Here is a 21,383-nt window from a genome sequence, read left to right as displayed (position 1 = left end):
CTCCCTCTACACAGATGGAGAAAGCACGGGGAGAAGCAGCCACCAAAGTGGAAGAGCAAAGCAATTTGTCCAGGAGGACTCTGAGACCACTTCTACACTGGTAAGGGGTGCCAGGACCCACCTCCTGGCCCTGAAGCCCACAGGCATGTAGCAGCCTGCATCCGCACCACTGAGTCATCTTCACATCCAAACAAGGTGGGCACCTCAGTCTGCCTATAATTGGGAAACACTGGGAATACTTGGGAGAGCATTAGTCAGACCAGCCCAAAACCCCACCAGGGACCTCTGTAGAAATTTAGCAGCACAAACGACCATGTCCCCAAGCCCCTGGTACTGCGGTGGCTGAACTGCAGAGCCTCTCTGCCCTGGCAGCTCTTGGATATTGGGAAGCCAAAGAGCAAGTCTACCTGCTACAAAGGGTATCAGTCCCAGGAGAGGTTTCTGATCTCTTCTTGATCAAAGCAACATCACTTACCCTTCCAGGAGAGCGATGACGTTCTTTCTAGGCCTCCCAATGTTTGGCCCATAGAGGTTTGCTCTGGAATAAGTGCGGATAAGCTGCAGCAGGCTTCTCAGCTGGATGTAGTCCTTCCCCAGCTGGCTGCCGTTCACCGAGCGGCCGATCAGGGTCCGATAGTTATTGGGCTCTGGGAAAATAAAAATAGACAAGCAAGGCTTGCCAGCTCTGCTCCTTCATCCGCGCTTCCGGAGAGACACACAGCTCACACGCTGTCGCACAGCTTGAGCTCTGCAGAGCTGCCTGCCTGCTCCGCGGGGCAGCAGAAGGAGCCTCAGAGGTGTGGATGAGGGCCATCTCTCGCTCTCCTGTGCCAGCATCTCCTCCCATGTCCCTTTTGCTGTATGCTGGGTGAAGGACCTGCACCTTGGCATCATGCTCTTGTCCCTCTAGGGTACCCCGCTTCCCCGGGCACTGCAGCCACCATGCAAGTCCATACAGCTGCTGGTCTGCCCACCCCAGGACCGGCTGAACCCGGTAGCCAGGGCAAAAGCATTTCACGTGTTTAATACCAACTGATGGAAACATCCAGCTAAGCTGCAAACACGCTCCAGGTCTGTCTTAGCGATGGTGCCGCCTTATAGCAGGGGCCTTTAAATCCCTCTGAACCTACATTGGCAAAACATCCTGGGATTTGCAAATATCCTTTTCCAAAAGGGAATACCTGTCTGCTACAGCAAGCTCTGTTCCCGTGACCCTCCTGTTCCCACACTCACCGTTGCCCAGCTCCCAGGAGATGTTGTACTTCTTGCTGGCACTGTACTTCAGCAGGCTGAGAGCGTTGGAGCTGTTCCAGGAGTTGTTGGGATTTCGGCGCAAAGCATTCAGTGCAAAGATCAGGTGAAGGCCAGAGCAGTCAGCAAAGTTATAGAGTTTGTCTAGAGACCTGGCTGGGAAGAAACAAAAAACAGCTTGTAATTCAAATGAAAGCTAGTTCCAGGGAGGTTCAAATGATCCCGCTGTCCATCAGACCTTGGCTTCTGTGTAGGATGAGCCAGGGTCAAATGCCATCCCCACGACATCTGTAACCGCAGAAATGCACCTGACCTTTGAAACCGGGATAGGATTCCAAGTGTGGGCTCATCTCCTTCCAGCATAAAACTTGGATGCCCTCCACCACTGTGTCAGAGCTAGGGGCCGTGTTACCAGAGACAAGTGACTTTATAACATCTCTTTTCATCTGCTCTTGGCAAGGACAGTTCAGCCTTTTCCGTGCTTATCCTGCCTTGCATTTCTTTCAGAGCAGACCTCTGCGCTGCTTGGGGAGCAGAGGAGGAAACCACCACCCCAGCTCTCGTCCACCTCTCCTGTCCACCACCGCAGCCTGCTCTTGGCTCCCACCGCCCCCTGAGCAGTAACCAAGCCCCAGCAATAACCAAGTAGAGCCTCCAAGGTGGGCCCCAGGCACCCGGCTAACCTCTGCTCTGTGCACAGAAAGAGGAGCTTCGTGCCACCTCTTGAGCTCGGGGAGAGAGGAGGGTGACAGCACGGCCAAGCCCTGCTGCTGGGGTGGCCGTCCTGGGGTCTTTGTGGGATTTGTGCCCTACCTGCCGGTCCCAAAGCTCCCCGGCTGGCACGAGGCCGTGCTGTGGCCTCGATGAGCAGCAGGGCACCAGCCAGCAGGAGAAGCAGACACCAAAGAAAGACCTGCTGCACTATTGAGGGAGAAGTGACAGGGCACTGCTGGGAGAGCCAAAATGCTTAATACCTTTTTTTTTTTGCTTCTGTCTTCCCTAAAAACCCAAGCGCAATCAAATGTCTGATGAAGCTAATGCCAGCGTTTGCAGGATAAGAACTCACGCGACAGCAAGAGGAGATTCTGTTAGAGAGTAATTAGATAACTGTGGTGTTTTCAATCATCCCTGCCTGTTGAACTGCATCCCAGGACACTCCGCGAGCTTCCTGAAGCAGCCTCGGAGATGCATCCACTTGACGGCGAGGAGCCACCGGGGATGGGGAGGTTCCAGGGGGCTGGGGAGGGCGGACCGAGGGCTCCACTTTCAGAAGATGGGAAGGAGGCGCTGGGGAATTATGGAGTAGGCAGACCGGCTTCGGGTCCCAGAAAAATACTTGGACAAATAATCAAGCTGCTTGTCAGCACTTACAAAATATAAGGAGATGATCAACAGCCACAGGAATGTGTCAAGAACAAATCACACTGAAGCAATCTACTGACAGGAGAGCAGGGCCTGCGGGCAGCAAAGCAGCCGTTTAGGTCTTGTACCTTGATGGTTTTGAAGGCTTTTGACAAGATTGCACGTGATGTTCTCTCCAGAAAGTGAGGTAACCCTGATCTAGGCTGAGCTGCAGTGAGAAATACACTCACCGAGGGCAGCTACCAGTAATTTGCTGTCAAACTGAAGGGTGTAGGCAACCTGCTCTGGGTCTCTCTACACATTTCCAATAAAGAGGGGTATAAAGGAGCGGAAGATACATACATGCCACGGCACTAAGGTGCTAGCATGCACTGCCGTGGCCGAGGGAGCTGAAGGGGATGGAGAGGAGGTGACCGCATTGCTCAGGGAGCTGCTCTAAGCCCAGGGGCGATGCTCAGAGACTCCCCGTGCCCGCACCACCGGACCAAGGTACAAGCGAGATGGTGACAGCCAGGAGATGCTTGCTCCGGTTGGGATAAGCTGCTCCCAGCCTGTATGTCTGCATTTATTCTGTCGCCTTTCCTGGTCACTGAAAACCTCAGCGAATACGGAGCCAGCTCTGAGGTCTGAGAAGAATAAACTTATTTCAAAAGCAACATTTTAAGGAGGGTCAAGGAAATAAGCTAACTGAATAGCTAACATTTAATGGAACGCAGCAAAGTCATGGAAAGGAGAAGAAAGGAAAAATGTGGAAAAGAAATTCCTAATCCCTTTCACAATCTTTTTCTGAACGCTACTGGTTTTTTGAGTGAAAAGTAGCTGAATTAGATTAATCTAATGTATTCATCCCACTGGTTCAGGCACATTAGCTGTTTTCTCTGGATGTTTAGTGAATTAGAGACAGATACAGTTACTTAATACTCATTTACTTCAGACCTCCGGGCAAAAAGCTGCACTTGAAATGAGATTTCTATAAAGAGGATAAGATAGACCCCTAAATGACAGCATGAAGATAGCAAAAAGGTGTTCCCTGCGGTTCTCCTGCTAGAAATGAAACCTGTTCGCTGGTGCAAAACAGTTGTAGTTCTTAAGTGCTACAGGAGGGGATTTGGTTCACGTTTAGGAGCCTCTGCAGAGGACTGGGAATTGATTTTCCATGCATCCACCAGAGGAAACAAGCCGTCTGTTTATCCCAGCGCAGGGCCTGCCACTGTGAAATTATATTTTCCCCATGACACTTATTTTGTTTCCATGCGCCTGGACGAGAGATGCCACGTGTATTTCGCGTTCTGCCATGACTTTCCAAGCTGGAAACCTCAGCGATCGGGAAGAGAGCTAGGAGAAACGCACAGATGTCTGGGGGTTGCTCCCGCAGGTTTCCAGTGGTCTCACAAACCGACCCGCAGACTGCAACGAGGCTGCACGGAGCAGAAAACTGCTAACGAACCGATCTCTGCATCAAGCCAGATTGTTAATATGGCCACTCTTGGTTATCAAGAGGATCAGGTATCAAGCCCATTTATCTCCTTCATCCTTGGCAGCTCTCTGAGGATAGTGTGAATCTAGAAGCACCAGTCTCTCCAGTGACTGTAGCAGAGCCTTGACGACCAGTTTGCACAAGATGCCCAACTGTTAGTGGTTAAAGGGCACGTCTGACCCCTCCCGAGGTGACTGCCTTAAACTGGGCATCTCCGTCGCAGACAGCTGCGGTTAGATGAGAAGAGTACTGTCATGGGTGGCTAAAGCACAAAAAGAAACACATTTAGACGACCTCAAGTGATGTCCAGCCCTCCATAAGTACAAACAGGGCCAAAAGAGAATGCTATAAATATTTTACTGCCATGACTAGGGATGGCCACAGTACTTCTGAGTAATGAGAACATGAAGAATCGCAGTATTATTAACAGCTGGCTAAAACTCACTTTGAATTCCGGATAATTGCACTGTTTTTTCTTCATCAAACAGAGAAAATCTTCCAGGAATTTAACCTTTCCCCAGGTAGCAGATCATTAGGCAAGGCTTTCACAAAGCATTTCAATAGAAAAAGCCATTGTCGTACCAGAATGAATCTTAACAGAGCAGAACTGGATTCATAAGATGTTCTCCCTGCCCCTTCTCCCCCTCCGCCCGGTGCGGAGGTGCACACGCTCAGCGCTCACGTGCCACTGAGCTCAGGGAGAAGGAATAAAGAAAAAAAAAAAAAGAGGAAAAAAAGAGGCAAAAGAGAAAAAAAAAAAAGGACAAGGGTGCTGAGAGTCAGATTCTGCCGCTTACTAATGCTCACGTAGTTGGAGCAAGGCTGACCGCGGCAGCAAAGCTACGTGCTCCGCTCCCTCCAGTCGCTGGCAGGTTTCAGGGGGGACGGGCGCCTGCCTCGGTGGGTTTGGGACTAACAGCAGCCAGTAGGCTGAGACCGAGGCCCCAGGGCTCTGGCACAAAAAAAGAAATTAGAAGATCTTTGGGCTTTCTCAGCCTTTTACATCCTCGGTTGCGGAGGCTTGGACGCATCTGGAGAGCGAATACCACCCGACGATGCATGGGCTGGGTGGCCGCCAGTGAAGATCTGCTCGCAACCCTGCCCTCAGCTGAAACTCTGCACAGGAATTAAAGATTTTGGCTGTCTGCATGCCTCTCTCACCCTGCACAGAGGGAGACAAACAATTTCAAAATGCAGGAGAAGGTGTCTGCGAGGCCACAAATGGTGGTGGCGTTCATGGGACAAGTATGTCCTTTGGGATTCTTTCCCATTTTTCTCCTTTTTATACGAGGCTAAATTTTAAAGTTCTCTGAAAGATGCATGGCACTTAGCTGTGGCATGCCAACACAAAATCTGAGGCGCATTAAAACGTCTCTGGCAGTTTAAAATAATTGGAAAGACTTTCCAATTGTAGTTACTGAATTAAACATTATACTAGAGACGTTACAAAGAGCATTAGCATTGACTGCCATTTGGTAAGAGGGACAGTTCAATAATCTCCGGGTTTGAAAGTCTTCCACGTTTTTTTTATTCTGCTCCAGGAATTTTGCTTTGGCAGGGTTTAGCGCGAAGAGTGGAAATTCATGCGTACGCTGAGAGGGAGGCTGAGATCAGCCAGTGGGCTGAGGGGCGGCGGGGCATGGCACGGCGTGCGGGGGGCTTTCGTAACTCTGGGAAGTCAACCAGGAGGACAGGAAAGAAGAGCCTGTTCTCCCTCCATCCCCACCGTTCACCACGTCCGTCTCTTGCACGTACGGCGCCTGCCAGCGCTGAGGAGGAACGGGGCGAGAGCTGAGCAGGGAGCGGGCAGCACACCCCGCACTCCCCAAATCCACAGGTTAGCTGGGAGACCCGGTAAATGCACAACAGATGAACCCTTCTGTTGATAAAGCAAAGAAACGCAGTTCTAGAAATGACGATTTCAACTAATCACGGGTACTGCTCGACTCCGCGTTCCCCACAAATTCTGAGCAACGCCTGGAGCATCCCCGCACACAGCTCCTGGTGCCAGCACCGAAGCCAGCAGCATCCCCAGCCCCTTGAGCACCCCGCAGGAGATAGCGGAGGGAATGGGTTGGGAAAGACCTGGCAAAAAGAAGCCCAAAGAGAGCTTTAAAGGAAGGGGGCAGAAAGGGCAGCACAGAGTGTTCAGACAGGAGATGAGTAAGATGGCTGGCGAGACCAATGAACGGAAAAAGAAAGGTATTCCCGCTTATAAAAGAACAAGTGGGTACATGGAAAATTTATTTACAAACAAATTGCCACCATAGTCAGCTGAATCCCATTTGCACTGGCTCTCTCGGGCTGAAAATCCTCATAAAACCACATGTGTGTGGCAAGGACTTAATGTTTTCTTAGCAAATAAACATGATTCAGAAGATACGCAACAGGCAATCAGAGTAACTCCAGACCCATGGGACAGGTCTACAAAACTGCCTTGAAATCTTCCCATGGATTCCATCCCCAGTCACGGTAGCGTTTCAGACAGGGAAACCAGAACTCCCCCATCCACAATTTGCACAGTTAGAGCTCCAAGGAGTAGCCTTCACCATCACTGCAAGTTCAGAGGAAAAGCAACATCCCACACTGTCCGTATGCACTACAGCATCCACCTTGATCCACTGGATCACGGGAAGATTTTCCTATTCTAGCTGCATGCTAAGCCGTTCCTTCAAAGTTGCTGTTTAAAGAGAATTTTAAAGATTTCGAGGCTACCAAGAAACCCACACAGTTGCTGGAAATTGCATTCTAATGATGACCATCCCAGCTGGGAAGCTGTTTGGTTTTAATTCAGTCTTCTGAAGCATTTTGCTATGCAGTAAAACCACACCGGGTAAAGATGCTGAAGAATTCCCAGGCAAAATTACTGGCAGGAGGAAAAAGTTTGCTTGCCTCAGACACACGTTTCACCTGAAATGCTCCCTCTACCTGGTCAGGCTCCCGATTTCCCCCAGAGAGGATGGAGGTGCACAGAGCCATCCCTCGCTCTCATTTACCTCCCAGGCTTCCTTATATTGCTCTACGGGGGTGCAGGGACTGGGGGCTTCCCAAGGCAAGGTGCAGCGTTGGAGGTCCGCTCTGAGTGACAAGGAGTGCTTTGGCAGAGCCTCGCCGTGCTATAGAAAAGGGATCTAGTTTAATCCCATCTGAAGAATACCTGAAAGTTGGAGGAACTGACTTTAATATTGCCAGCCAGTAAAGAAATGCTGCGCGCTGTGTGTTAATGAGAACCTGGATTTTATATCCAGCTGGATGACAGATGGGGGATCTGGGGCTATTCCCCCCGGAGTATCAAGGGGGCCTTGTTCCAAGGGAATTGTTGTCATCATCCCTGGTCTTTAAGCAGCTGAACATCGACCCTCGATATTCATTCAAGTCTTTAACTAGATTTTTCATTTCACTGCCAATGCAGAGGTGATTATGCTGACCACGTGAGCTAGGTTTAGTCCTTAACACCACCGTACAGAAATAGCAGTCTGGGGGCTTGGTGTCAATCTCTCGCCAATAAGAAGCTTGGCCGGCAGCCATGGATTGTGGGCCGAGTTCCCAGCTGGCATATAACTTGGAAGACTACCACGAGGTCTGGGTTCAATATCCAATTGCTAAGGAGTCTGGCTGACAGCCTCATTTTGTGGAATGAATCCCAAATTAATATAATGCTTTTGATACCAGACAAGGGGCATGGCCCGCTTCCAAATGCTGTAAGGGCTCAGATAAAAGCCATAGGCATCGGGTTCAGTGTGTAAATGGTATCGAGGTCGGATAGCAGTCAGGATTGGGCTTAAGCCTCAGATGGTGAGAAAAAGGAATGAGCCCTGAGCTCTGCCTTCATGCAAAAAAAAAAAAAAAAAAAAAAAAAAAGAGCTCAAACGAGCAGAATAGCTCTGTTTTCAATCCTCATGTGGTAAAGAGCTCACAGGACAGTAATGGTTTCTAGGAACAAGTGTAAATTGACATGGAGCTTCAGAAGAGATGGGGGATCTGGGTTCAATCTCCCAATGCTGTAAAGCTCAGATAATGGCCAGAGGGGCAATTTCCAAACCCTCTGTTCGAGCCTGGTGCCTGAGAAGGAACCAAGATCACATTACAGCTCAGAAAGCTGCTTTCTTCTGCTGCATAACTTAAGACATTTTCCCTTTCGGGCCAGGATGAATCCAGCATCTTCTAAAGTTTCAGAGGGAAATGGAGGTGGGCAGGGAGAAGGCTACATGTTTGAGCAGAGCAGAAGAAGAGAGCAAGAGACAGTAAGACCGTGAGCACCACCAGCTCTTGTGCACCTTGTTGGCCACCCCAGATCCCCAGGTTTGAGCCATGGAAACCACTCCAGGGAAAACACAGGTACAGCTCATCAGCATCCTGGCTGCTCCGGCGTGTCTGCAACCGCTGGGCATCCACGGAGCCTCTGTGGGAGGCAGCCCGTCCCACCGAGAGACGGCGACAGCCTGAGTGGCAGCTGCTTCTCACTGACACCGCTTGCCCAAGGCATCGGTGCGAAACAGCGCGCGCAGCAGTAACTCCCTCCCACTCTCATAGCTCACTTGTGGAGCAGCCTCCTGATGCAGTGAGGCTGGTTTGCTTGAAGTCGTTCCACTTTGTATAAAGGAACGCAACTAAAATGCATATAAAATACTCAAACGCTACATTGAGCGGGCATTTGAAGTTGTTCTGTTATGTCAGAAATCCTTCCTGGACATGGTTTTATTGAAAACGATATTGTTCCTGTGAAAAGCTTCAAATTTGATAAATCGGCACTATTTCCCTTCCTTTGAGGAAATCCTGTAAAATCTAATTGTGGTCCCTGGGGCTCTCAGCTTTAGCTCCAGAGTCCGAATAGGACAGACCACAGAGGACAGGGCCTGCTCTCCGTGAGTACTGCTATAACAAGCTGTGGTCTGTACATCAGCCAGACCCTCGAGCACCAACTGCACATTTGGGGTAAAAAAAAAACCCAAACACCCTCTCAGGGCAGCAACTACCCGTTCCTAACGACCCTGGGTGCTGAAGACAAGCCCTGCCAGCACCATCCCCTGCACAGGCGGCGGGGGGCACAGCCCAGCCTTTTGCTCTTTACTCCGGGCGAAGCTACGATGTTGGGGACAGGTTACAGCCAGTGCTATGAAGCCGCCTTCCTCCGGGCTTCACCGATGCATGTGGAGGGAGCGAACCCGCTGAGCTTGGGAACACGGCTGCGGAGAGAACCCGGCTCCGCTGCCAGACCGTTTGCTGACAGAATGACTGTTTTATATGGCTATAAGAGCAGCTATAAGCGCAGCTGTCTGAAAAGCAGCAAAATCTATGATGTGTGTTTCTAAATCCAATGACAGCTGGCAGTGCTGCGCTGCAGCTCATTCCTTCTTTTACACAGTTTAGCTAAAACACTTCGCTGCGATCGCCCCGATTTATCAACAAACAGCAGTTTCTGGAACAATTTAAAAGCATTCCCAAATAGGCAAGAAGTGGTCAGCTCTTCAAGCACTAAGCGATCCGTGAGCTCCCAAATAGGCAGGCAGCTGGAGATGGATGGGGATGGCCGATGGGAGGACAAAATTGACCTCCCCAGCTGCCTTGCGGGGAGGACGGGGCTGTGGATCACATCGGGATGGGGGGCTTTAAGGCAGGGGTACATGGGCAGCTGCAGAGCATTACCCACGGGTGGGGGAAATGATGATTTATATGCTTTAAAGCTGGCTTGAGGCGCAAATGTGAGACATTTCAGCGCTGCCAGGGAGGAGAGGTGACTTGGTCCCTGCATGGTGCTGCTTCCCAGCTGAGGAAGCCACATGGAGGGGGATCTCCTCCTGCAACCGAGTCTCACCTCCCAGGCATGGGAAAACCCTTGCAGCCCAAACCCACGCAGATGTGTACCAGATAACGCCATAGCTTGCTGTACAGCCGTACACTGTAACACGAGCCAGAGCGAGAAGACTCAAGGGCAGGTACCATGCCTGTCCCCACGCTCACCTCATCCTGCCTGCGGAGCAGATGACAGCAGCCATCTCGGGGACCCACTCCCCCGCGCATCACTTGCTGCTCAGGCAAGCTGCCTCCATTCTTTGCATACCTGCATTCTTTCCAGGTAACACAGTTGCAAGGCAGACACTTTCTCTATAAATACTTTTTCTCGGCAGCACCTGAAGTGCTGCAAGCAAGAGGATGGATGTTTTCGGCGCTTTCCTGCAAAAAGTGAGGGGGGCAGCATGGGCTGAGCAACACCCTGTGCACGTGCTAAACTGCAATGAGAGATGTACAGCTACAAAGCATGATTTTAACATTAATTTAATCTCAGTAAAATGCTTAACCCAGGTAATCTGTGCCTCTAGCTAACCGATTCCCTTCAGCCCGGCCAGCAGCTCCCATACATGCTCAGTTTTCGCTGCCTGAGCTGCCGTCATGTGGCAGACACACGGCTGGGTTCGGAAGAGCCTCGCGCAGGGATGTGCGCCAGACCCACCCGACAGCATCCCCAGACCCCTCTCTCCCTCCTGCCCCCCAGGTGTCCCCCTGCTGCTCCAGAGGACAGTGACACCGATCCGTCATGCTAGGACGCTGAAATACCGCATTGGGAACAGATTCATACGGAGGACTTCAGCGTTGCCAAACCCCAACATTCAAAAATCATGAGTCAAACTCCCAAAAATCATGGGACTGGCTCGAGAAACCTGGTTTTAACATAATTTTCATGGCCTGCTGTTTTGAAAAAATTTGGGTGCCTTTACAGGACATTTTTAAGCTCTCCTACAACCAGGAGAGCTCAGATCTGGCTTGCTTTTATTTTTCCTTTTCACGGCAGTGGACGTGCAGCAAAACACCCGTTTTATTTTACAAGTTGTTTGGGTTGGCTTCGCTTCCCCGTGGGTGGGGGCTGCGGCCGGCGGCCAGGGATGGCAGGGGCAGGTCTGACGCCCCTCGCCAGCGGGCGCTGCGACGGAGAGAGATGCTCTGCCGTTAGGCAGGGATCTGCCCATCTCCTCTTACAACCCCTAAAAGCAGAACCCACAAGAATCAGGTGCTTCGTCGTTTTACGGGTCTGAGTTAAGGTTTCCTCTCGTGCGAGGAGCCGTGGTCGTGAAAACCACCGATCCCAGTCCCGGCCCGTCCTCTCCTGTTTGCTGACCCCGTTCTCGCCATCGGCCGTTCCTGGCTGTTCCCGTCTCGGCGGAGCAGCTGATCTCCCTGGGAGGAAGAGGGAGTGACTAGGGCTCTTCGCACACTTTGTGAGCTGGGCATCTGGTATTTTTCAAAACTTTGAAACATTTTAACTGAAAACTGTCCCAACAAAAAAAAAAAAAAAAAAAAAAAAAAATCCAACCAAAAAACAACGCAGAAAACCGGAAATGTTTCAATCTGAAATCCTTAATTAAAACCACACTCTTTAGTACATAAAGGAGGAAGTTAAAACAGAAATGTACTTTTGCACATTACAGACAGCGTTATAGTAAACACAAAGCACTGCCAAAGAGAAGAGGCATTTTCAAGGCTAAAGTAGATGCCTCCAGCTGCACTCAAATCATGTCAGAGGGCTCGTCCACGCTGCCGAGTGTCACTGCCTCTCAACGCCATAGCCAACGACCAAGCGAGGAGGATGAGGAAGGAAGACGGCAATTATCGGCGCAGGTGGCCAGCGCTGCAGCAAGGACCACAACCCGCCGGGGTCTGCGAACTCCGCCGACTTCCCACAGGATCCCAGACCCTGGTCTTAATCTGTAAAATATTTGAAGGAACTGGCCCTGGCTCTTCCTGCTCCTCTGGGCTCGCAGATACGGCTCAGCTGGAGGGACCCGGTTTGGCAGGAGCTCCACCCCGGCTAATCTTTGGGGGAATCTTGTACCAAAGCACACAGGGTGGAGTCTGAACCTGATTTCGGAGGCACAGACGAATGTCCGGAAAAGGCCAGCGTCGTTAGCCTGATGACCTGCACCACGCAGCCCGGGACGCACACAAGGAGTGCAGGAGTCAAACCCAGTCCCTCAGCAGGACAGATCAGATCTTTCGTAAAGGTATCCACCACCGGCTTAAAATTTGCTGCAAGTATGGAAATCAGCCTGTCCCCATGTAAAATGTTGCAGTTATTCAATGTCCGTGGTCAAAATAGGCACCTGGCTTCTCGTCCAAACTTACCTGTTTTGGCCTTCTAGTGACTGGATCTTGCTATACCCCTGCCTGCTAGGTTTCTGTTTCTTCTGGATAGCTCAAGATTAAGATCAAGCCCCCTCTAAATATACTTTCATTAAACAGCATTTGTTGAGGGTCTTCGGTACCTTCACAGTAATGCAAGTTCTTCTGTGCTTCCAACCAATTCTGTAGCTCTGCTGTCCTACAAGTCTATGTCACGAAACCGCTGCTGTGCATGACATTTAGGATCTCACGAAACACTACTGATGTGCTGAGGGAGGATACATCTGCTCGGGCTCCTGCTGCTCTGCACCAGCCCCAGAGCCGTGCTTGAGTGCCCGGCTGCCACCGAGGCGAGATGGTCTTCTGCAGGGAGAGGATGACGGAAAAAGCAGCTTCTGGGTGAAGATGGTTGGTACCTCTCCAACCTAGAGACAGGTCTGGAAACTAGGTCTGAAGGGAACCGCGCACAAAAGCCATCGAGTGGCCCAAAGCCAACTGAAGGCTTGGGATATGGCTACGGGAAAGGGAAATTGCAGTAGGCTCAGAGAAAAACTCTGAGTGAGAATAACAGGGCAGCCTTCTGGGCATGTTATACATCTGCACATAAATGCCAGGAGAACAGGGAATAAACAAGATGACTTTAAAGCCCTCATATACAACTACAGCATTCAGCCTCACACGCGCTTCATAGAAAGACATCATTGGAGGGGAATACCGATATGAGAAGATGTAACTTGTTTAGGAAACAGAAGAAGGAAATAGGAAGGGATTTTTTTGTATGAAGAACACTTCAGGGTTCAAGAGGTGAGAAACAGACTGTGCATGTCCCTAGGGACAGAGAAAGAGACAAGTTAGCTCCACTAACCAGAAAGAGGACATGGACGAGACCTTTTTGAGCATCTGACTGAAGCAGCCAAATAATTGGAGTTGGTAGGAACAGGTAATTTTAATTACTCTGGCATCTGCTAAAGACAGAGCAGGGCAGGTCCCAGACACACCAAGCTGCTGGAATGCGTGGGGAAAAGTTGCTCTGGAGAAGGGAAAGTAGCAGGGGAGGGGATGTTTATTACTTGGATATTATTGATACAGAAAGTTGATTAATAGTCTAAAACTGGAAGTAAATTTGACTGCAAGTGGTTACAAAACCATAAAGTTCAGCAACTTAAGGCAGTGAAGGAACAAGAACAACGGATTAAAGATAATGTATTTCAAAAAAAGCAAATTTGAACAAATTCAGGGCACAGGTCAAGAGGATCTCTGGGGAAGGGAGTTTAAGACAGCATTTCCCAACCAGTGAGACATGGAGAGGCAACAGCTGTGCTGTGGGTCCAGGGGAGAGAGCAGCAGAAAGCACAGCAGGAAAATACCCTGCAAATACATACAAATAAGAGGAAAAAAGAGAAAAATACCAATCCATAACTCAGTGCAATAGAGTAAACAACGTATTGACAAAGACACAGCTCTTTGCTTTAGTTTTCATAGAAACAATTAACTGTGACATGGCTGTTAATTACATTAACTTTAAGTGTGAAACAGGAGCAGACCTGAAGAGGGAAGGAACAGATGAAAGACCACTTAGGAAACCTAAACCACAAAAGTGCTCAGTTATCACTATAAAATCTGTGTCAGATTTCTTTTTGTCAAACGCAGAAGATTCATATGTATTCAATAAATACTTTTTCTGCATTTTCACCCAGAATTTTGCCATTATCAGCATGCCCTCTTGCAATAATGCTGCCCTTTGCTGAAACAGTTTTACTCCTGGTATGCTGGAAGTGTTATTACTGCGCTACTCCCCTGGACCCAGACGCATCCCCGACACTTTTAGCTTCCCCTCTCAGCATTTCAGGGCAATGTGTCTCCTCCAGCTTTACTGCAATGGAGATATCATCATCAGAACTGCTTTTCTTTGTCTTTTCAAGGTGAGCAGGGAAGAACGGGCATGACTCCTTGTGAAGCAAACACCAAAAGCAGCTCAGGTGAACTCCATAGGAGCTCTATACCTCTTTATCTTCCCGGAGAACGACCCAAAGCCAGCCCACCCCTGGGGATCAACACTGCAGATACACGGACTTGGATGGGGTGGATGTTAAATTTCACAACAGTTAACTCCGCAGCCACTGCTGCCAGCACAACTCCTCCGCGCTAGTTAGCACATCCGCGGTCGCTGTGGAGATGGAGAGGGGTGCTCGCGCCGCCTGCCAGGACAGTAGCTCCAAATATCATCCATTAAATTGTATCATGCCTAGAGGTGGCTGTCAAAAACGCAGGGAGCCACGTAGGCAGAGGAGGGAGGTGAGAGCGCGGCTCGCTCGTAGTACATGGGACTCGGCTAAACACGCAGCAAAAGGCTCTGCCGTGAGTTACGCCAATCGACGAATGGATTTAGATGTCAGATGTTAGCTCTTTTCCGGAGAGACCCTCTTGCATGTTTTTTAATACAGCTGTGTACCCAACTGCTGAGTGACCTACAGCACGGCCCTCCCTCCTTCTCCCCTCTTACTACTGGAACACAAATCCTTCAACTGAAAATACATCATATTCTGGAGCTAAGGAGTCGCATTAAAATCGAGTATATGAGGTGCTGGATTAAGCTAATGGTGTCATTGGCTTGCCTTCTGGGAGAGGGATCTGAGATTTTTGCGATATACTTGTCAGATTTTTAAACTGACTCAGCTAAGCAAATAACCACCGTTAAGCCTCTGAAAGGGATTCTGCCCCCAGCCAGAATAGACAGCCTTCCGAGACAATTCTTGGGGATAAAGGTTGATCTAAAGAAGCACAATTTCTCAGGGTTTAACAGAATGTATCTCGCCGGCTAAGTGAACAATTATCTTTCTGGATATGGCATAATCTCCACCGAAAAATAAATGTGTGGAAAATATTGAAATCAACTTATTAAAATAAATTCCCCCCAAACTGCCCGGCAGTCCCTAATTAAATAATTCCACCTGAGAATCCCATCCCCTCAGATCACATATGGGATATGCCCACTGGCTCCCACCTTCATTAAACGGGAACCATGTGGGCAGCATTAGAAGAGGGAAGTGCAAGGAAAGGTGAGCCCAGCGAGGGGCAGATGAACGGACCACGGCATGCTGGGGAAGACCAAAAAAAAGGAGGGCTGAAAGCTTTTGACAGCGGAGAACAGGAAAGTTTCCATATCTGAGAAAGGTTACAGGCTTGCTCTGAGCGGAAAGGAAGGTGTTAGCAGTTGGAAGAAAAGACTAGGTCTTGTCCTGGGAGGAAACACTTCAAAAGAATTTACTTTCCAGCTTAGCAATGACATTGCTCCATTTATTGCTGAGGGCTGTGGATGTTGGAAGCCTGATCCCACAAAATGAGGCTGGTTGTGCGTTATTGTACACTTGATAAATGTTACACTTTCAGAAGTGGGAAATATATTTATGCTCACAGCACCCAGAAACGACTCAACAGATTCTCACTCAGATTTCAGGTCGTCTCCTCGAGCCCTCAGTCTGAAGCTTTAGCATAAGGAATTCCCATCTAAAGAGAGATGACAGGGTAAAATTATGAACCCTCAAACCAGGTTTGCAACCACCAGCCTGGGTTTCCACACGCTCTTGTGCTATATCAGCATCCACCAACAGAGTGAGAGGTTGGACACCAGAAGGGTAAGTCAAGCTCCAGAAGCTCCTCCTGGAGAGAAAATGGAGAGAGACGGAGGGTGCCCAGGAGGAAGGCAGCAAACTCGGGAAGCCCTGGCCTCTTTCCAGCAGCCCCAACCCCCAAGGGCACACTGACCAGACCTGGTGGTCTGTGCAACACAACAGGTTTGATTACAAAGACTGATGGCAGTGAAGAAGTCAATACCTACAGTGATTTAGAGAGCAATGGGAAATATCTTCTGTGCGTCTGTATAGAAACAGATGACTACATCTTTCAAGAGCACTTTTAGCCATGCAAGCAAGAAGTCCCATACGCAGCACCTGTGCTAGAAGAGGTGGCAGCCGCAGGGAGAGGTTTATCAAGCTGATGCTTCAGGCCCTAGTTGATCCTGATTTCTTCCTGGTGAAACTTACTGGCACACAGAAATCCTGGCAGAACAAAAGCAACAGAAGCCTGTAACTATCAGAGGGGCTTGGAAAACCACATTGGATTGCTGACGGCTCTTCACCCAAGTGCCATCTAATCACCACAAGGCATGAGCAGTAAGGAAACCCAGCCTCTGCAGTGCCCTGGAGGAGTTTTGGCAATGCTGTTGATAACCACATTCCAGGAGGGCATCGGCTGGGGCATTACACTGAAAGCTGGTTTCTATCAGCATATTTCCTGTGTATCCCGTTCCTTGACACAAGAGGTGCTGCAAGTCCTATCAGTGATGATTTCCCACTTCTCGAAGGATGGAGATCTGCAAAATTTCCTTAGCCTCTAATGGCTCCTTCCCAAGGACAGACTCGCTAGGAGGTGCAAGCTATTGGCAGCTTGAGGGCCCAGAGGAGCTGTTGACCGTGTTTAGGCCACAATCCAGAAGACTTGATTTCATCCAGCGTAAGCGGAGCTGTTTTATTTATTCTAATGGTCTGATGGCGAGGGAGGAGTGCTCCCTGGCTGCCCGCGACAGCCACAGCCCTGTTCCAGACGTGGGGTCCAACGCACAGCCCTGCTCCAGGAAACACTGCTCACAGGGACAACGCACCCATGCTCACGTGCCACCTGGAGGCAAGGTTTCAGCAGACTTATGCTGCCTCCCCAGAGACATTTATTCTTCTCTTAGACCCGTTCCCTGACCCTGTCGCATCTTCCCCAGTCAGGTGAGCCTATGTGGTTGCTCCACATCATGATGGAGGACCGTTTGAGCCTCCCATCTCCAGCTATGTCCAAGAGGAGATGCCTGGAGAAGAGAGCAAGAGGGACAACCACATCATGACACCTCCCAGGGTACACTCCGACCTCCAGGAATCAGTGGCACAGGGCACCAAGCACGCAAGGCGTCAGGAGTCTTACTTCCCAAATAAAAGCAATAGCAAAAGCCAGTAAATAACGATAGCCCCAGCGCTTCACATGCACCACAAGTATGACGAAACTCAACTCGGAGTAACCTGCTGTCCCATCTAAGGGTCTGAGAGCAAGATGTCCTAGTTCGCACAAAACAGCGAGAGTCTGCTGAGCCCTCAGAACAGACTCGCGCCAAATTATAAATAAAGATCCAAGAAGACTTGACACAAATACTGAGGCAATGACTGGAGGAATGACTTATGAAGTGCACAGCGAATGCCTGCAGGGCTGACCAAATGGAGGAGAAGCTTTTAAGAACTGCAGAAGCTTTCCAGAGGAATAGAATCTAAGGAGTGCCAATTTGTGTCAAAGATTTTCCATCTGCACATAAATAAATAAATAAGGAAGATGGAAGCAGACAGGGAGAAATCTGTATTGTCCATCACAGAGCCCTATGTGGGTGTAGCTCCTCCAATGCAGAGTCTGTGCTGGACTCCAGCGAGACTGAAGCGTTGCAGATGGCCGGCGGTAGTCATCTGCGTGGGGATGAATTATACTGTACAGGTCCAATTCTGCCTCTAAAATGAATGCTGTGTCCTCAACGTGTCCGAGGTACTCTCTGGACCTGCACAGCATTCACCTGCTGGAGAGGGAGTAACAACGTCCCTCAGGCAGAGCGTGGTCTGGGAGGACAGCGAGAACAAAGGAGCAAGAAAAGAAGATGTGGGACAATAAGTAGAAGGGAAAAAGAAAGAAATTTATTGGCCAAGCCATAACGTCCCAGATCCCATTAACTCCCACCGCTGCTCACCACAGCACCTCGGCATAAGGACACCAGCCTTGCCACCCACCGACACGTCCACAGAGGGAGGGATGGCAGGCAGAGAGGGGACGAAGGCAAGCCAAAGAGTGCGGGAGGGAAAAAACATTTTGGGGTTTATTTTTCACACAGGATTCACAACATTCCTCAGAAAATTTAATTTTGCCGTCCTGTTCTTGTTTGCTAACCAGAACCAATTTAATTTTAAAACAACATGCAGAGCCAACGGGGGGAAAAACATTTTGCAATGGCTCTTCGCTCCCACTTGGAACGGCGAGCGCAGCTTAACTCGTTCGGCTCCCGCAGCCGCAACACCGGCTCATGGGGAGCCAGCCCATCGGCACGGGAAGCCTCGGGCCGGGAGGGAACAGGGGACTGGCTGGCGCCGGTAAACGATACGATGCAAATGGCTTTTTTTGAGCAACTTGACGAATCCCACCCCGCTCATCTGCGGAGGCTGGAGGTGGCGGGAGAGGAGAGCAATTTGTTGCATGGAACATCTTCCTCTCGCCCCAGCTCCCCGCTCGACAGCTCGCTCCGCGGTTTGTGGAAAAAAAATGGCTTGTTACCGCATTTAACAAAGAGCAGAAAGCTCCTATTCCTCTTCCGCTACCAAGAACACGCACATTTCTCATATCAGCATGTGAGTCTTCTGCAGTTTTATTCCTTGTTGTGACAGTTTGGTAAACAAGCTGATAAAAATCAAGCGCTTTTCAAAGGCAAGGTTAACACACTCACGTGCAACCTGGCTTGTCAGGGAACACCAGAAACTCCAAACACGTTGCTTCTGCTTACCATCTGCATGAGCTTATTCAGACTAAAATAACAAAGTGTGTTTCCTGATCTCCGTCAACGTAAATAGAGCCATTAAGCTGCCAGGCTGTTTACATTCTGGAAAATAGTCATCGCATTCATCCTGATTGCTCCTTGTCCCGCGGCCGCCGCATCCCCACGCTGTGCTAGTGGTGGCCCGGCTGCAGCCCGCAGCCCCACCGGCCGCCCATTAACACCAGGCTCCGGGACCCGCCACGGCGGTGCCACCAAGCCAACTTAAAACCCTTCGCAAATATTACACGTTGCTGTCCAAATTTGGTTTTATAACTAGAAACAAGGACGCGCTTGAAGGATCCAAGCTCTCCCAGTTGTAATATCTGGCAGGCAGAAGTAGGAACATTCATGTCTCTCTTAAAAGGAGCTCTTTTGGTAGGTAGAATCGTAAATATTAGAGCAGAAAAGACCTGGAGGTTGCCGGCGATGTGCTTACAACAGCTCCGTCTCCTGCGTCACGCAAGGACCAACACTCCAATGCGAGCACGTAGAGATGGCACAGCCTCCATCCCAGAGGATTTACCTCCTGGAAGAGGAGGGGACGGTATGGCCTGTAAGCCGTTGCATCCCAGAACATCGCAGCCAAACGCTGCGCTCTTTTGGCCGAGGCGACCCATCTGCTCATGGAGAAGGGCTGAGAGAGAACGTCCCCCAGCCCCGCGGAGGTCCCACCGCTCCAACCAGCCCCTCTCGGCCCACACGGGGACCAGGCTCTGGGGACGTTACCCGGGGAACACGTGCCATTCTGGATGCTGGCCTGCGTTGCTAGGCTTGTTACAGTCCTAATAGGTGCTCCCTGTAATTGTGGGAGAGCATTGTTTTTTCTTGGCCTAGCTTCACCTGCAGAATTGTAGAAGAATGAGAATTCCACATTTGGAAATAATAACAAAAGGATAAAACCGGGCAAATAATGGTGCAGGCCAGGTCACACATTCCCGTTTTATTAGACTCAAACCCTCCTGAAAGAATTTCCTTGAATCTGCGTGTACTAGCTAAGTGCAAATATTTTCTAGAGGACATTCTGTTTCACAAAATGGAGGGGCTCCGTTTCTGCTAGGGTTACATCATAAATTATCCATTATAAGTTCAGCAAGTTTTTGCCTTTACTCTATCTAGCGGAACAGCTCTGGACCTGCCCTCTCGGCTCTGCTTGGCGAGCCGGCCCCGCAGTTCCACCGTCCCATCAAGAAAAGCTTCCCCGCTGCCAGGCCAGAAAGTTGCGCCTCTGTTTTGCCGCTCTTCGCCGCCCGCGTCTTTGTCTCGGTCCCAGCCGAAAAAATATCCCTCTCCTCTTTTGCATGTGGCTCTTCCCTACCCTCTCCCTCTGCTAGTAATTAACTCGCGGGAGCGTTCGGGAACCAGAACGACGGGCAGAGTGGAGGATAAAGGCACAGTCCCAGTCCCCACCGTCGCGATGGGGACAACCCTTAGCCCAGCGTGGTGCCGAAGGGCAGCCTGCAGCAGAGAGCCCGCAGGGCAGGGACAAGGACGACAAAGACGCGAGTATGACTCCGTTTGCTTCGGCAGCTGATGTTCTGCCAACCACGTCATACGTAACCGTTTAACAAGGGAGCTCGTGAAACCCAGCACACCAGTATTTGCTTTTACCTTGACTTTCAAGGCATTTGAGCTATGCAAGCGCTGTTTTTAAAAGAGTAAGGCAAACACGGCTTTGGGTTTGTACGTGAGCAACGGTGAGGTGGGACACACCGCTGGAATGCCGTCGCCCTCAGTAGAGCCGGTACGTCCAAGGGAAACGTCCTGCCTTGAATTCAGAGCTGTTAACCATATGCCAGGAACCATTGCTGGTTCCAGAGCCACGCACCCACTAGGACACAGAGGCTTTCATCACACTGTAATTAAGGGGAAATGTTAATGTTACATGTTAATAACTTGGAACAGCGGTTATCCTGGGAGTTCAGAGAATTTAAAAAATGTAAGTATTTTGATAAAGCTAATCAGTTTACATACCAGCTTTAATTTAGCTCCAAATAAATCAGGAAGGTTTGACTTTTTTATGCCAAGATATCCCTGCAGAAATAGAAAGTACCCCAGCGTGAACACAGCAAGTCTCAGCCATGACACAGGCGGGCACAGCGTGCCAGCACGCAGCACCTTGCGTCCTTCCCTCTACATCTAAAATAGTTAAAGAATTACTCAACGCTTTGCACAATAAACTCTAAATATCCCTATAGCCCCTCAGGTTTGCTTGAGGCGGGGGGAGGAGGGGGCACTGAGCGAAAAAAAGGATGCCTGTGGCTGGACTGTGTGTTTTAATCACATCCAGCCCTTTCCATTTGAGGTGTACGTATCAAGTATCTGTCCAAACAGGAAGGACGCACACACAGGATAGTCGGAACAGCTGAAGCTCACGCACTCAAGAAGGAAAACATTTCCCGGTTGTGCGTGGGCTGGCTCTGAGGATCAGGAAATACATGGGAGACAATGCCCAGGGATGGGGCGGTCTCGACCACGGGACATGCTTAGGCACACTGCGGTGGGGTCACGGGGGAACGGGACATTACGGGTCGGGGATGGAGAGGACACCGACCCCTGCCCAGGGTCAGGTCC

At 50.0% G+C, this 21,383-nt stretch overlaps 1 protein-coding gene across 1 annotated transcript in view; it reads right to left on the bottom strand.

The window, feature by feature from the left end:
• HPSE2 (heparanase 2 (inactive)) overlaps nt 1-21,383 on the bottom strand; it is a 112,880-nt gene that overhangs the window by 37,106 nt on the left and 54,391 nt on the right. Inside the window, exons 4-5 of the mRNA XM_074592110.1 lie at nt 1,234-1,407; nt 476-647 (exon numbers count right to left, since the gene is read on the bottom strand). Of these exons, the coding sequence (XP_074448211.1) occupies nt 476-647; nt 1,234-1,407 (346 nt within the window). The remainder of the gene's footprint in view (nt 1-475; nt 648-1,233; nt 1,408-21,383) is intronic.

Source organism: Larus michahellis, chromosome 6 (assembly GCF_964199755.1).
Source record: "Larus michahellis chromosome 6, bLarMic1.1, whole genome shotgun sequence".
Lineage (NCBI taxonomy): Eukaryota > Metazoa > Chordata > Aves > Charadriiformes > Laridae > Larus > Larus michahellis.
Note: the sequence above shows the minus strand (reverse complement) of the source record. Positions and strands in the feature narration are given on the sequence as shown.